The sequence below is a fragment of the Mesoplodon mirus genome, assembly GCF_964341445.2.
Source record: "Mesoplodon mirus genome assembly, chromosome: 20".
Taxonomy (NCBI): Eukaryota; Metazoa; Chordata; class Mammalia; order Artiodactyla; family Ziphiidae; genus Mesoplodon; species Mesoplodon mirus.
Genome location: NC_138996.1, coordinates 7018544 through 7034932, shown reverse-complemented (window position 1 = coordinate 7034932; position 16389 = coordinate 7018544). Strand labels below are relative to the sequence as shown.

Here is a 16389-nt window from a genome sequence, read left to right as displayed (position 1 = left end):
TCTCGGGCTGGTGAGTGCCGGTTGGCACCGAACCTCTGTGCGGGAATCTCTCCACTTTGCCCTACCCAGGTACGTGGGGAGTTTTTTGCCTTTTGGGAGGTCTGAGGTCTTCTGCCAGCGTTCAGTAGGTGTTCTGTAGGAGTTGTTCCACGTGTAGGTGTATTTCTGGTGTATCTGTCCAATGTTTTTTATTGATTTATGAAATTTCAGACTAAAGGGGACAATCAGGCACCCTTCTGTCCATGGGATTGAATTCCTTCCTGACAGGTCAGGGGCAGTGTGTCTTTAAGGTTGTTTCTGTAAGTTTTCCAGTGTTGAAATAACTTAAGTATTTATAGTTCTTTTATCACACTAACTGATTATATAAGTTTTAATATGTTTGGTACCTGATATTCATTAGAGCACAGAGCACCAAGGACATTACTGCATTTATGAACAACCTACAAGGGAAGGAGAGAAACCGACTTCTGGTGGCTGGGTTAGCCATGATTTATAAAGGCTTGAAAATGTGCTCCACTGTACTTATAAAAATAGGGCTGTCTTGAGAGTGCCACACGAGAGTGAATTTGCCTGTGCATTTTTATTTTACGAGTGATATATCCAATGACATGAACCTTGAAAGTCTGGGAAAATCTCCCAGTGTTTAAAAACAGAAAAACCTTACCTTTCCCTCAGCTTCTTTCTTTTAAGCTACAATGTAATTTCTTTAAGGCTATGTACAGATGTTAATGTACAGGCATTTACTAATGCTCAGTTTTACATTTGTAGTTTTTTTTTTTTTTTTTTTTTTTAGGACTTCATGGTCTTTTGCATAAAGGTAGAGTCATTGACCACTCACCGTGAGAGAAATTCACTGTGAGCCATATACTAAAGACAGGTCCCATCACAGTCGAGGTGGTTCTCTTCCTCTGCTGAAAGGATCCTGGATCAGCTGGATGGCAGTCCCAGACCAGAATGCACAAGGCTTTCTCTTGATTGGAAGGAGAGGCTGCATGTTTTCTTTACTTGTTGTTTACTTGGTTGAACACTTGGACCTTTCAGTTAGGAGGTAGGAACTCTTAAGATTATCTTTCAGAATAAAAATTAACCATTTAAATGTAGTCAGAACAACTTCTAGATATTGTTGTAGTTCTCTGGAGAAGTACTTCCATATTTTAAAGTGTATACAGATTACCTGGGGTTCTTTTTAGAAATACAGATTCTGATTAGGAAGGTCTGAGATGGTACTTGAGTCTGCATTTTGAACAGACTCCTGGGTGATACCTACGCTGCTGTCCCTTGCCACAGTTTGAGTAGCAAGGTTCTAGGGCAGTGCTTTCAAGTAGACTTCTCTGTGAGCATTGAAAAATGTTCTGTATCTCTGTGGTGCAGTATGATAGCCACTAGCAACATATGGTATTGAGCACTGGATTTTCAGTTTTATTTAATTTTAATTAATTTTTAAGTAGTTATATGTGGCTGTGGCTACCATATAGGGCAACATAGCATTTAGAGAGTAAGATAAACAATTGAGAAATTTATGTTTAATGGTAACAGCCCATGTAGGATCATGGTGAATTCTAGAACTATGGCCAAGATTGTCCCCACTTAACTTTACCACTGCTTAAACTTTGTCTGCAAGAGAAAATATGTGCAGATAGAGTTGCTGGATTGCAAGCTCCTTGTTAGGAAGGACGACCTCCCCCCCCCCACTATGTTTCCAGTATTCTATTCAGCCTGTACTTGGGAGTAGGGGGACAGAACTTAGGTGGCATTGACGTGTAGTATTTTGCTTGGGTTTTGGGAGGCTTCTTTCTTGTTTCTCTTTTGAGGTTCTATTAAATGGTATCCTGTTGGTTATAGGACATTCTTCATTCATTCATTGATTCAACAAATATATCCATTTTGCTCGGTACTGTTATTCCAGGCTCTGGGGATATAATGGTAAAGAAATCAGACAAAGTGATTTTCTTTTGGAATTTATATTCTAGTGGCAACAACACAAAATAAGACTTAACAAACAAAGAATCTTTTCCTAAAAATGACTGGGCCTAGTTCCTAGGGAATGTGTGTATGGTTCGTAATTGTGGTTTCATGGACGTGGCCCCCATAGTCTTTTGGGAAACCTATATCCAGTTGCTCAGAATCCCTCACGATAAACTTCTTTACTTCACATTTCTACTGTGAGGCTGTGACCAAGTCTGCAGAAGACTTGCCAAATAGTTCTTTTTCTTCTTCTTCTTCTTTATTTTTTTTCCTTCAGCCATTTTCTTTTAAGGAGTTTGCTACTCAGAGTAGAAAGAAATCCATTTCACTTACTGGGCCTCAAACAGGGTCAGTCTTAGAAGGGCCATGGTTTTTCTGAAGCTCATCTTTTGGAGCAGGCTTGTTTCTCCATGATTTTGAGAATTCTTTTTTGAGGTATAATTGACATACAATATTATATTGGTTTCAGGTGTACAATATAATGATTCATTATTGTATATGTTGTGAAATGATCACCACAGTAAGTCCATCACCATACGTAGTTACAAAAATTTTTTTTCTTGTGATGAGGACTTTTAAGATCTACTCGCTTATCAACTTTCAAATATGCAAGACAATATTATTAACTATGGTCCCCGTGCTGTATATTACATCCCCATGATTATTTTATAGCTGGAAGTGTGTACCTTTTGAACCACTTTACCCGTTTCACCTCCCCCCCTCATCCTTCTGACAACTTCCAGTCTCTCCTCTGTATATGTGAGCTTGTTTTTGTTAAGATTCCACATGTAAGTGAGACCATTCAGTATGTGTCTTCCTCTGACTTATTTCATTTAGCATAATGTCCTCAAGGTCCAATCATATTGTTGCAAATGGCAAGATTTCATTCTTTTTTATGGCTGAATAATATCCCATTATATATACTATATATAGTATATATATACCACAGTTTCTTTATCTGTTTATCCATTGATGGGCACTTAGGTTGCTTCCATATCTTGGCTATTGTAAATAATGCTGCAGTGAACATAGGGGTGCAGATATCTTTTCTAATTAGTGTTTTTGTTTTCTTCAGGTAAATACCCATACGTGGAATTGCTGTATCACATGGTAGTTCTCTTTTTCATTGTTTGAGGAACCTCCACACGCTGGAGGTTGCAGTACTTTACGTCCCATCAACGGTGTACTAGGGTTCTCTTTTCTTCACATCCTTACCAACACGTTTTCTTTCTTATCTTTTTTTTTGCGGTGCGCCGGCCTCTCACTGTTGTGGCCTCTCCCGTTGCGGAGCACAGGCTCCGGACGCGCAGGCTCAGTGGCCATGACTCACGGGCCCAGCCGCTCCGCGGCACGTGGGATCTTCCCAGACCGGGGCACGAACCCGTGTCCCCTGCATCGGCAGGCGGACTCTCAACCACTGTGCCACCAGGGAAGCCCTATTTCTTATCATTTTGATAATAGCCATCCTAACAGGTATGAGGTGATATCTTATTGTGGTTTAATTTTTTTGGCTTTTTGAGGTGATCTTTATTCATTTATATCAGGAATAATAAAAAGCAGAGGTTTTGATTAAGCCAGGGCAAATAAGAATCATTTGTGACAGGAAAACATGGGGAGACTGGGACCACAAGGCTATCTGGAGTTGGTTCAAATCATGATTATTGTGTGCATTTCCCTGAGGATTAGTGATGTTGAGCATCTTTGCATGTAGCTGTTGGCCATTGTATGTCTTCTTTGGAAAAATGTCCATTCCGATCTCCTGCTCATTTTTATTTATTTTTTATTTTATTTTTTTTCCTGCTCATTTTTAAATCAGATTTTTTATTTGGTTACTAAGTTATGTGAGTTCTTTATATATTTTGGATATGAACTCCTTATGAGGTATGTGATTTGCAAATATTTATTCCCATTCAGTAGGTTACCTTTTCATTTTCGTGATGATTTCCTTTCCTGTGCAGTAGCTTTTTAGTTTGATGTAGAAGAAATTTTTTCTGTTGCATTTCATTTTATTACAGTCCTGTATCTCTGTTCCAGAAATGGATGGCTATTTAATACACAACCCAAAGCACTCCTGAAATTGGTCTTGTTAACTTTCAAAAGTATCCCATTTCTTTCTCAATATATTAAATCAAAAGGAAAAAGTCTTTAAAAAATAATCAGTGGGTTTTGTGCATCACAGGAAAAGCATCTTTACTAAACAAGAGGAAATAATTTGTTAGGAATCTGACCAAATACACAAAGCAGCAGATATGACTCCTGGTAGAAAAGGGAATGTAAATAGATACCCCACCCCCAAAGTATATGTATTTCACATGAGTGTGAAAAAGCTCTTCTTCTCTCTCCCCGTCCTTTCCCTCCTATACACTCTACACTACATTTTAATTTCTTTAAGGGGGAAAAATAAATGCAGCAAAGCTATAAAAACTCTTATTAATTCAGATTCTACTAGTGTGTGGTTTATATTTAGGTAAGTGCTAAAGTTATTTTTTTAATACTTAGCAAATCCCATTGTCACAGATATGAGACCAGATTTGGGCAGGACTAATTCAGTAAGACTTTTTTTTTTTTCCTTTGGCTGCGTTGGGTCTTCGTTGCTGCGTGGGGGCTCTCTCTAGTTGCGGTGAGCAGGGGCTACTCTTCTTTGCGGTGCGTGGGCTTCTCATTGTGGTGGCTTCTCTTGTTGCGGAGCACGGGCTCTAGGCTCGTGGGCTTCAGTAGTTGCAGCACGCGGGCTTAGTTGCTCTGCGGCATGTGGGATCTTCCCGGACCAGGGAGCGAACCCGTGTCCCCTGCATTGGCAGGCGGATTCTTAACCACGGTGCCACCAGGGAAGTCCCCTAATTCAGTAAGACTTTCTACAGGAGAAATAGCTGTTTCAGTTTTCAGCTGGATTCTTACATTAGTAATAGATGTAGACTGACAGAAGGCAAAGGAAAAGCTTTAACAAGTGAGCCCTAAGAGCCCACAGCAGCCGGCACAGGCTGAGCAAGGCCCTTGGGGCAGCATGGAGAGATGTGGGAACATATGTATATGTATAACTGATTCACTTTGTTGTAAAGCAGAAACTAACACAGCATTGTACAGCAATGACACTCCAATAAAGATGTTAAAAAAATAAAAATAAAAACAGACAAAAAAAAAGAGAGGGCGGGTGGCACGAGGCAGGAGGTGGTAATGGGTGTGGGGTCTGAGAGGGAGTAGGCTTTGGCCCCTTGGTTCTGTCCATTTGCCTTTGTCCTGGCTCAGGCACTCACCTCACCTGCGCCTGCGCCGTCGCCTGTGGTTGGTTCTGTTTGTGCTCGTACTTTCTCCCTATACATCCTTCAAATGTGGCCAGTGTGAGCTTTCTCACATGCTAACTAGACTTTTCATGCTCTAGCAATGTTTAGTTTTGAATCCCATGGGTTAAGTATGTAGCAGGTAATTAATAAATGTTTGCTGAATGCATTTTGGAAATGATGGTCATTCAATGGGAAGTATCAATGGCCTTGTTTTAAAAGGGAGCAGAAAAAAGTCTTAACGTAAAAGAGGAATTTGGTCTCTCTTTAAATCACCCTACCCTAAATAGCTCTAATTTTTCAACATAAGGAAGAAATCAGAAATTCCAGATAAGGTCAAGATTAATATTTTATGAAGTTTTATTTGTTGTTAAAGACAGTTCACGTGGTGACAAGAAATGCAAACAGCAAAAATAAACTGCAATGTATTTAACAAAGGGGTGCCTTATTTGAAAGGAAAGATTTGATGTTATGCTGAGTTCTGTGACAACTGCTCTGATCAAGAGCCACATGACATTTAAGGCTATTTCTACCGAGAACCTACAACTATAAGATTTTTTTTGTTCTTTATTATGCTATTAGAAATGACAGTTTGACAATTCAGATGCCTCTTAGTTTTCCTTAGGAATTCACTCCTGAGAAACAGAAAGACCAGGAATCTAGTTCTGACTTGTAATTCTTCTAAAATACCTTACTGAACATCATTTCATTTACCTCTCAGAACATTTACTTCCCCTGGTTGATGCCACTCCTTATTTAGTTAAACAGTAAATAAAACTGATTAGACTAGTACTTATTGGAACAGTAAACTCAGAGCAGGAGAACTGGTTGGAATAGTAAAGCTACCTGCCACATGGGGTTGCTCTCTGCCCTCTCCCTTTATCTCTCTGTCTTTGACCAGATGCCAAGTTGTTGTATCAAGACATCACAGGCATTTGCCCACGGTTAATGCCGGTACATCTTAATGAAAAGTATTAGACATGGGGTGGAGAAATTACTTGATTTCTTTGATGTCCCTTTTCTTGATTTCTTTGTGTTCACTTTTCTTTGGGCCAGTGTGCCAGTGTTTATTTTAGTGGTTGTTTTATAGATGGCAATTTAAACTGTTAGAACAAAGTGGGTTCTTAAATGATAAAGTTTAACTTTTCTTCCTTTTGTTGAATGGGTTTCATGGTAGTATGTTGTGATGTTAAATATACATTTGGCTTCAGTGGTTACTTTGGACAGTTTTCTTAGAGCACTTCATGATAGGTTAAAAATTGTAGCCTTTTGAGGCTTTAAAATATGAGCTAAAATGTTAATTTATTTCATGTGTGTGTGCTAGATGTAATACAGAGATAAAATTCTCTTGACATGAGTAAGGAGGTGTCTTCTTGCAAGGGCTGGTGCTTAAGGGAAGGCTTAATTAAGGAGAGGAGATTTGAATTAGATCTTGAAAGATGAAAGTAATCTGATTATGTAGAGGTGAGAAGAAAAAGTATGTCATATGCAGAAAAGTGATGGAGCATAGGCAAAGGAGTAAAAAGCTCAGAGTGTTAACTTAATTTCTGGTATATATTAGAGAGAACCTTTTTAGAGTATTCCTGTGCTGCTCCATCCGTCAGTTAGAGAAGCAATGGTATAACACATTTGAAAAGGGAGTTGAGTGACAGAAGGAGAGAGTAGATGGGAAAGATAGATTGGGACCGGATTATGGCTCCTAACTCTTGGATGAAGGGGTTTGAACTTTAGACTTTATTCTGTAGGCAGTGCAGAACTACTGAGAGCAACAGAAGTTTTTGTTTTAGGAAGATTACTGTATATACAATGAGGTAGGAAATGAGGCTGGACATTGGCTAACCATTTCAGAAGATTTTTTAAATTTCAGGGAAAAGATTGAAGACACATACTAGGGTATCTCACTACCAGTAAAGATGGAGGGCAGGGGAGGGATGTAAAGCTTAGTAGAGGTAGAATAGATAAGCTCTGGTTTTTATTTGTTGTATCATGTTGGCAAGTACATCATTCCTTTGAGCCTGTTTTCTTGCTAATTATGTTAGGTAGCCAAATTAATTCTTTGGTTCCTTTGACTTTTGCAGTTTTATATTCTATGATCCTCATGTTTTTGTAAAGGCATACTCTAACTTAGATAAAAGCATTATAACATCTATAGGAAATATTTCCCACTGTGACCTAAGTTCTTCTCTAACAATTTTAAGCTATTTTACTAAGTTAAAGAAAAAAGCCCATGCTTTTGGATTGTATACTTTTTTCTTTCATTGCCTTTTAACAATAAATTTATAGCTTTTAAACTACGGAGGAAATTAAAGTCCCCTGAATTATTAAGGAAGAGAAAACTGTTAAAAGCCTAAAAAGTAAAAAATATGAAAAATGTTTTTTTAAAAAGTGTAAAAAGGTGTAAACAAATGCCAATATAGAATATTTCCCAGTTCATTTTGTTAAGCCCACGTTACTACCCAAACCAGAGATAGCACAAGACAACTACAGACCAATATTGTTTATGAATATAGGTGCAAAAATACTAGAAAGCTGAATCTAGCAACTTATAAAAAAGGATTATGCACCATGACCAAGTGGCATTTATTCCAGGAATGCAAGGTTGGTTCAGTATCTAAAAGTCAGTTAATGTACTGCACTGTTACTAGATTAAAAGACAAAACCCACATGGAAATCTCAATTGACAGAGAAAAAACATTTGACAAAACTTGGCACCGTTTCATGATAGAAACACTTGACAAACTGGGAGTAGAAGGGATCTTCCTTATCCTGATATATAGGGCGTTTGTGAAAAACCCACAGCTAACATCATACTTAATGGTAAAAGACTGAAAGCTTTCTCTTAAGATCCAGAACAAGACAAGGATGTCTAGCCCTTACCACTTCCAGTCAACATTGTACTAGAGGGTCTGGCCAGTTAGGCAAGTTAGGCAAGAAAAAGAAATAAAAGGCATCCAAATTAGAAAGAAAAAAAGTAAAACTATCTCTGTTCGCAGACAACATGATCTTGTATATAGGAAATCCTAAGGAATCCACAAAAAAGCTATTAGAACTAAATAGTAAGTTCAGCAACCAGTTGTATTTCTATATCTGCTAGCAGTGAATAATCTGAAAATGAAAAAATTTATGCGTATTATAGTATCAAAAAGAAAATACTTAGGGGAGTAAGGTTAACAAAAGTAATGTAAAACTTGTACATTTAAAACAAAAACATGTTAAAAGAAATTAAAGAAAAATAAATAAATGGAAAGACATCCTATAGTCATGGATCAAAAGACTTAATAGGAATATTGTTAAGATGCAGCGCTCTACAGATTCATCCCAGCCTCTATGAACATTTCAGCTGTCTGGCAAGCTGATCCTGAAATTCATATGGAAAATGCCAGGGTCCCAGAGTAGCCAAAACAACCTGGAAAAGGAAGGACAAAGTAGGAGGACTCACACTTCCTGATTTTACTTCTGCAAAGCTACAGTAATCAAGGTGGTGGTATACTTGCTGCCAGCTCAAAGGAATAGAATTCAGAGTACAGGCATAAACCTTTATGTTTATGGTCAGTTGATTTTCTACGAAGGTATTAATGCAGTTCAGTGGGGGAAATAATAATTTTTTTCAACAGTAGTGCTGGGACAGTGGATATCCACATGCAACAGAATGATGTTGGAGCTCCACTTTACCCCATATGCAAGAGATAACTCAAAATGGATCAAAGGTCTACATGTAATAGCTAACACTGTAAAACTCTTAAAAAAAACAGGAATAAATGTTTGTGACCTTGGATTAGACAATAATTTGTTGCATATGACACCAAAGACACAAGCAACAAAATAAAAAAATAGATAAGTTGGATTTTACCAAAATTTTTAAAAATTGTGCTTCAAAAAAACACCATCAACTAAGGGAAGAGACAACCCACAGAATGGGAGAAAATGTTTGCAAAGTATATATATGATAAGGAACTTCTGAACAGAATATACAAAGGACTCTTACAACTCAATAATAAAAAGACAAGTAACCCAATTATAAAATGGGCAAAGAATTTGAATGGATATGTCTCTGAAGAAGACATACAAATGGCCAACAAGCATGTGACAAGATGCTCAATATCATTAATCACTACCACAGTGATTAATGATATTGAGCAAAATCACTACCACAGTGATTAATGATATTGAGCAAAATCAGAACCACAGTGAGATAGCATTTCACATCTACTAAGACAGCTATAATAAAAAATATGGGCAGGACTAGCACCCTCAGACTTTGCTGGTAGGAATGTAAAATGGTGTAGTTGCTTTGGAAAACTGGCAGTTTCTCCAAACATTAAACAGAGAGAGTTACCATGTGACCCAGAATCCACTCATAGATATATACCCAAGAGAACTGAAAATAAATGTAGACACAAAAACTTGTACACAAATGTTCATTATTTATAATAGCTAAAATGTGGAAATTACACAAATGTCCACAGCAGACGAATGGAAAGAAACTGGTATATCCATACAATGGAATATTATTTGTCAATAAAAAGAAAAGAAGTTCTGATACATGGAACAGTGTGGATAAGCCTTGAAAGCATTGTGCTAGGTGGAAAAAAAGACAAAAAATGCCACATATTGTGTGATTCTATTGATATGAAATAGAACACGTGAATCCATAGAGACAGAAGGTAGGTTGGTAGTTACCAGGGACTGAGGAATGGTGGCTAATGGGTTGGATATAGGTTTTCTGGTGGTGGTAGGAGGTGATGAAAATGTTCTTGAATTAGGTTGCGGTGATGGTCACACAATTTTGTGACTATATTAAAGACAACTGAATCTTAAAAGTCCTATCACAGTCTTTATTGAAAAATTTAAAATGTCAGTGTGCCACAGGAAGAGGAATCTTTATCGCTTTTTACTGTCTTCTTTTTCAAAATCAGGGTTTGAAAGTTGCTTCCTCCTCAGATTTCAAGCAAGCCACATCCTCTTCTGTCTTGTGAAGGTATTATCAATACTACAATCACAGAGAAGTGCTTCTTGGATTCCATCAATACTGATTCAAATTTAATTTAAAAAATATATTTCAAATTATTTCAAAAATGAAATATGAAACTGAATACACTCTTAGATGTATTATTATTTATCAGATTTTCCACACTGTGGGATACTATACATTAACTTATGTTTCCAAGTTACCTCATTTTGTACATGCCTTGGAATCAAGTCTTTCATGTCATTTCATTGTATATATTCAGACAGTCATCAAACATTTCACTGAATAGGAAGGTGGTAGCTGGCAGTGCTTTAAAAGCAATAACAAAAGCAACAGGTGTCCTCTGTCAGAAAGTTGTCCAAGTGAGAATCCTACATTTCCAGGGTAGATGAGGATATTCTCAATACAAAGTAACCAAAACCAAGTTCTGAAGGAAATTGGATCCTGGGGTGATAGGACTGTAACTGTTATCCATAAATCCTCAATTTAAAATTCTGTTTATCAGAATGTCTTCATTTTTCTCATTGACTGCCATTTTAATAAGAAAAGGATGTAAATTTGATCCTACCTAGTAAATATATGCTAATTGTTTTTACTGCTTCATGTATTGGGGTTCTGCATACGATACCATTTAAATTTTATGCAATTGGGATCCCAGAGATCTTTCTTAACGTATTAAGTTTCCTATTCCATTTTGACTTCAGTCTCATTCCCCAGGGATGTTCTGAAAGCATTCCCCCCCCCCCCCCGCCCCACTGAAATCCAACAGTGAAGGGGAAACTTCCAGCCAAAAGAATAATTACTGACTTTAAAGAGATCGTATCTTTTTTTCTGAGGCTTCCATCTCAGAGATTGCACTGCACAGATATTGTTGGCTGGATCGTAAGACTATTTGTTGTTGTGCCCAGTATAAATACTTTAGTTGGTATTTCATGAGTGGTATTTGGAAAATGATACATATTCTTATTTTCATCTGCTCTTGCATATGCAGCAACCGAGTTGCCTGTGTGGGACTTCATCAGAAGCAGGGTTGAATAGGGCGTGTGTCATTAGATTGTCTCTGTCTGTGCCGAAACCTTTGTGGGTACTCTCGTGTAAGCTGAGTGGAAGGGACCACTGGCAGGGTTATGAGAAGCAAGTGTTGCAGGGATGGGGGCAGGAGACGGTGAAAGGATCACATAAGGATGACTGAGTGCCTAATGCGTGTGGAGATTTATTAACACACATTGGAATCTGTTGTTCAGAACAAGTCATGTGTCCATTCTATTCTCTTTCTAGGTGATCATGGAGGAAGCACTTTACTCCCCCCGAATGTCACAAATGAATTTCCAGAATATGGGACCATGGAGGAAAGTGGAGAAGGCCTAAGAGCCTCTCTCGAGTTCGATGCCGAGTCTCTGCCGTGCTGCCCTCAGGCGCAGCAGAGGGTCCAGTCTCTTGCTGGCCATCCCTCTGGGCTTCTCAGTGTTACTGGAGGACCGAAAGATGTCAGAGAGGTCCCCTCTCAGAGTCATCTCAAGGAACAGAGTTTACAACCCATTGACTCTTTGATTTCAGCCCTGAAAGCCACAGAAGCCAGAATAGTTTCAGGAACACTGCAGGCTACAAAGGTACTGGATGGAGATGCGGTTTCTACTTTTTTAGTTCAGCAGGTGGAACAAGAGCCAGACACTGCCAGTCATAAAACACAGAGAGCCAACACACTGTTCCCTGCTGGCCGAGAAAAGTCACGCGATATACCTCTTTCAGCTGAAGTTACGACTGAGGAGAGTTTTTATTTGAGCATCCAGGAGGACCTGACTGCACTATTAACTGGAGAAACTCAAGCAGAGCTTTCCCTAAGAGCTAATAATGGGAGAAAGGGGGCTGTCCATGTGCAGGGGCCCGCTTGTCCAGCATCCTCCGTGGGGAGCCCCGTGACCCACAGCTCAGTGGGCAGTGCTGGTTTATTGAGAGAGAGGAGACCTGATCAGGGGAGAGAGCACCCAGAGCAGTGCGGTCGAGGCAGCTCCTCCGGACGCCCAGGCCAGGTCAAACATGTGGAATTTCAAGGGGTGGAAATATTGTGGACAGGAGGGGAGAAAAGAGAGACATGGCAACCTGTGGATTTTCAGACATCATTGGAAAGGACAACCCCTCCTGAAAGCAAAGAGTTTTCTAAAGTGCCAGGCCATCTCGTCTCATCTGCTGGTTTGTGCGATTCAGCTGGTTTAACTGAGAGTGTTTGGGATGACACCCGGAGAGCTCCTTCAGAGAGGCTGGCCACTGGCTCGGGGCCATTTCTGCCTGAGCCTCTTCTTGAGAGTGGGGAGGATGAAGTCTTCCTAAGGGAAAACAAGGAACATCTTGGGACGAAACCTGAATTGGAGAGAGACAGGGAAAGGTGAGCTCACATAGTATCCTGCTGTCTGTGATGCCAGTGAGAACTCGATTCACAATATCCTGGGTCCTTGTTTACCACAGAATGGAAGAGAAGTGACTGTAAGCTATGTTGCTTCTAAGGTTCCGAGATGTTAAAGTGGTCTTGTTATCAAGTTGTCCATATGGGGAGACTGTGAACTCTAGGTGAATCCATTTCTGATGTTTTATTGTATTTGACAGGTTGCAACTTCTCCAACATCAAGGTAACTAAATACCCCACGATTATCTTTAACAGTGTGGAAAGGTTTGAACTCTTTTTGACGTATCCTATAGTCATTACATCCTAACTCAGGCATTTCTTCTGGGTGCAGCACCGTTGCCTGCATACAGCCTTATACATGTAGGAACACAGAGGCTCTGGTTTGGGCTGGCTCAATTTTCTAGGTTGAAAGAGGAGATCAGGAGGTCAGTTCTTCCATGGCACTCACATGGGTCTCCCTTCTCACAAGCAGCATGTTTTGATTACAGCCCTGATGAGTAAACTTGGCATCATATGGTATTTCCTGGTCTTTCCCTACATTTCTGGCATCCATACCAGCTGAGAGACTGGAAAAATGGAAGCCATACCCATCTGTCTTCACTTCCTTTGCTTGTAGTCTGACTGTAGAGTGTTCCTCTTGGCAAAGTCATTTCAAATGTGTGCCGTCTCGTCAGTCCTCCACCTGTGGTAGTTCACATGGGAAAACATCTGTGTCAAGCCTGAAGGGTTTTGTTTGTTTGTTTGGTGTAAGGAGATGCCGTTCTCTCCACAGTTAACTAACAGGTCCACGGAGAGATGCTCCTTTAGGACGGCTGTCAGGACTCCTCTCCCTCCCGTCCCCATCCCCCCTACACAGAAAATCTCCAGACTCCCCTCAGAAGGAGCCCTGATATGTGGCACGTGGCTCGGTAATTATATTCCCACTGGGCTGTGCACTTCTGTGCTTGTGCAGATTATTCATTCATTCCTCCTTTCCTCCCGCCCTCCTTCCCTTCCTGTCCTTCCACAAATGGTTTTCAGTTGTCTGCTCTGTTCTTGATACGGCTGGAGATGCTGGGCATAAAGGAATGTTCAAAATAGACATGGCCCTGGGAATTCCCTGGCGGTCCAGTGGTTAGGACTCTGTGCGTCCACTGCAGGGGGCATGGGTTCCATTCTTGGTTGGGAAACTAAGATCATGCAAACTGTGCGGTGAGGGCAAAAAAAAAAACAGTGGAAAATAGACATGGCCTGAGGTCACTACCTCGTGGAGTTTACTTCTGAAGATCAACACATTAATAATGATGGGACCTCCAATTGTGCTGGGTTCCGTAAAGGAGAAGGGAGACATACTAGAAAGAATAGTTTTGTTTTTTAAAAATTTTTTTTTGATGTGGACCATTTTTAATGTCTTTATTGAGTTTGTTACAACATTGCTTCTGCTTCACCTTTTGGCCCCTTGGCCCCGAGGCGAGGCACGTGGGATCCCAGCTGCCCAGCCAGGGTTCAGACCCTCACCCCCGCATTGGAAGGTGAAGTCCCAACCACTGGACCTCCAGGGAGGTCTCTAGAAAGAATAGTCTGAATGCAGGAGAGAGGCTGATTCGGTTGATGGCTTGGGGAAGGCCTTTCTGTGGAAGTGATAGTTACGCTGAGACTTCAGGGATGAGTACGGGTTTGCCCAGCAGAGAATGGGGAGGAGGATATTCCAGGCAGAGGGAACCACCTGGGCAAAGGAGGACAGCTGTCGCTAATGGAGCGTGCTTCCTGTACGCTGCGAAGCAGGAGCCTCCAGGTGCCTTTTAAGATGTGACCCTCCGCCGCCCGCCCTCCTCCCCGTGTGGCTGGAGCCTGGGGCCCGGGGGAAGGTGGGAAGTAGGTGAGCACGGGTAGGGAGGGGCCTCATCCTGAGCTTCCTGTTTGACTGCAAGTGCCCTGAGGAGCCATTTAGAGGTAGAACCCAGAATAGTACTTGGTGTGGGGTAGGCCTTCAGTAATTTAAAAACAGAGACAACTGAACTGTTGAATGTGAATCCTGGTAATACCTAGAAATGAGGTTTACCTACCAGGCAGTTTTATTCCTATTTCTGTTTTGTTCCTGAGGCTCAGCTAGTAATTGGCACATCCAGATTCAGCTCCATGTTTTTCTGTCTCTTGTCTTCTTTCTCTTACTGAGTTTTAAAATTTTATTTAGTTATTCTAATGTTCATTTTTAATATTTGAAGAACATGCTGCATATTAATTAATTAACGCCCCACGTATATTAACTTGTACGTTTTTTCTAGGTTGTCACTGTTTTGGTTAGCCTTGTAGTAAACACGTTTGTTGGCTCCTTTTTTTTAAAGGTCGTTTACTGGCTGGCTGTTTCTGGACCTGAACTCTCTCTGCAGTGCTGTCTTATTGTCACCAGGGGACAGCCCTTGGATTATAGAATATTTATCTTCTTGAGGGCGTTTGGTCTTATTTAAATCAGAAAATATTAATAGACTGATGAAAGTTTAGTGTATTTTTAGTCCATTAAGTTTACACAATATATTTATCTTCTAACAGGTCATTTACCTGTTAATGACCTCTTTCTGTTAAAATTAAGGATGATAGTAGCTGTTAGTTTGGATTTGTGGAGTTTAGTTGGCTAGATGAAAATTTAATATTTTAACATTTTATTCAAATACTCGTTGGACCTGATTCACATATTAGGAACTAGTTCAAAACTCTATTAAATTATGTAGAGGGTAGCATAGCATACGTATGCTAAAGAGTTTTTTCAGCCTGAATATGTTTCTACGATATCTTCCTTCCCAAATGTATTGACATAAACCCACTGAATACAAGTGTTAGCTCTATAGAATGTTCCCTTTTTTCTATGGTTGGAGGGGGAAAAAATAACCTAATATTGAGATTCGTCCGTTTTATGTGCTTTCCAGGACTCTTGAGCAAGAGGAGCACTTGCAGGCCAGAGATGATGATGTCTTTGGGTCCGGCTGTGCAGAGGATTCCACTGATGTGTACAGCTCCCAGTTTGAAACCATTTTGGACAACACGTCTTTATACTACAGTGCTGAGTCCTTGGAGACTTTATGTTCAGAGCCTGATAGCTATTTTAGCTTTGAAGTGCCCCTCACTCCAATGATACAACAGCGCATTAAAGAAGGCGGTCAGTTCCTGGAGAGGACATCAATGGGAGGACAGCAGGACGTCCTGAGCATCTCCGCAGATGGTGGAATAGTGATGGGCTATTCTGATGGGATCACCAATGGGCTGAGTGGCTCCAGTAACTCCACCTACGCGAAAGGCACCCCAGAGATTGCTTTCTGGGGAAGGTACTGGTCCCATTCTCTTAATTTTGTGCTGGTGGTTTTTGTAGCAGTTTTTCTTTGGGAAATCTGAGTGTGGAACATATTTGAAAAGCATTTGGCTGGTTTCTGTGGATATAAGTGAATGATGTGAGTGAAAAGTAATTTGGGTTTTGGGGGCAGGTAGAGTACAATTTAGTGGTTTGCCAAATTGGCAACCTGTGGACATTCTATTTGGCAGTATTTCTTGTATTACCATATGTAAATTGGATCCTGAACAAATACTTGTGGGTGATGAGTATGTATTAGTTCCCATGATGCAGCTTTGGTAGCAGTGGCCTGGTGCTGGGAAAAGGACACTGGGAGATCTTGGCCTTCATTCTGCCACTGGCATTGGTTGATTACTTGGGGCAGGTTGTTTGATTAGGCCAGAGATTCCTTGATTGTAAGTTGAGGGTGTTGGATTAGATGGTCACTCTAATCTCTTTTGGCCGTTTGCTCTGT

The 16389-nt window shown here is 40.3% G+C and overlaps 1 protein-coding gene across 8 annotated transcripts in view; it reads left to right on the top strand.

The window, feature by feature from the left end:
* Positions 1-16389, top strand: part of PSD3 (pleckstrin and Sec7 domain containing 3) — a gene marked incomplete at its 3' end in the record, with an annotated part of 575664 nt that overhangs the window by 181242 nt on the left and 378033 nt on the right. For 7 of the 8 annotated variants that reach the window (XM_082608415.1, XM_082608413.1, XM_082608414.1 and 4 more), the window contains 2 exons: positions 11491-12595; positions 15517-15912. In XM_082608415.1, coding sequence (XP_082464541.1) covers positions 11491-12595; positions 15517-15912 — 1501 coding nt within the window. Of the gene's footprint in view, positions 1-341; positions 1049-11490; positions 12596-15516; positions 15913-16389 lie in introns of those variants that run through there. The other variant, XM_082608420.1, reaches the window with a different exon arrangement.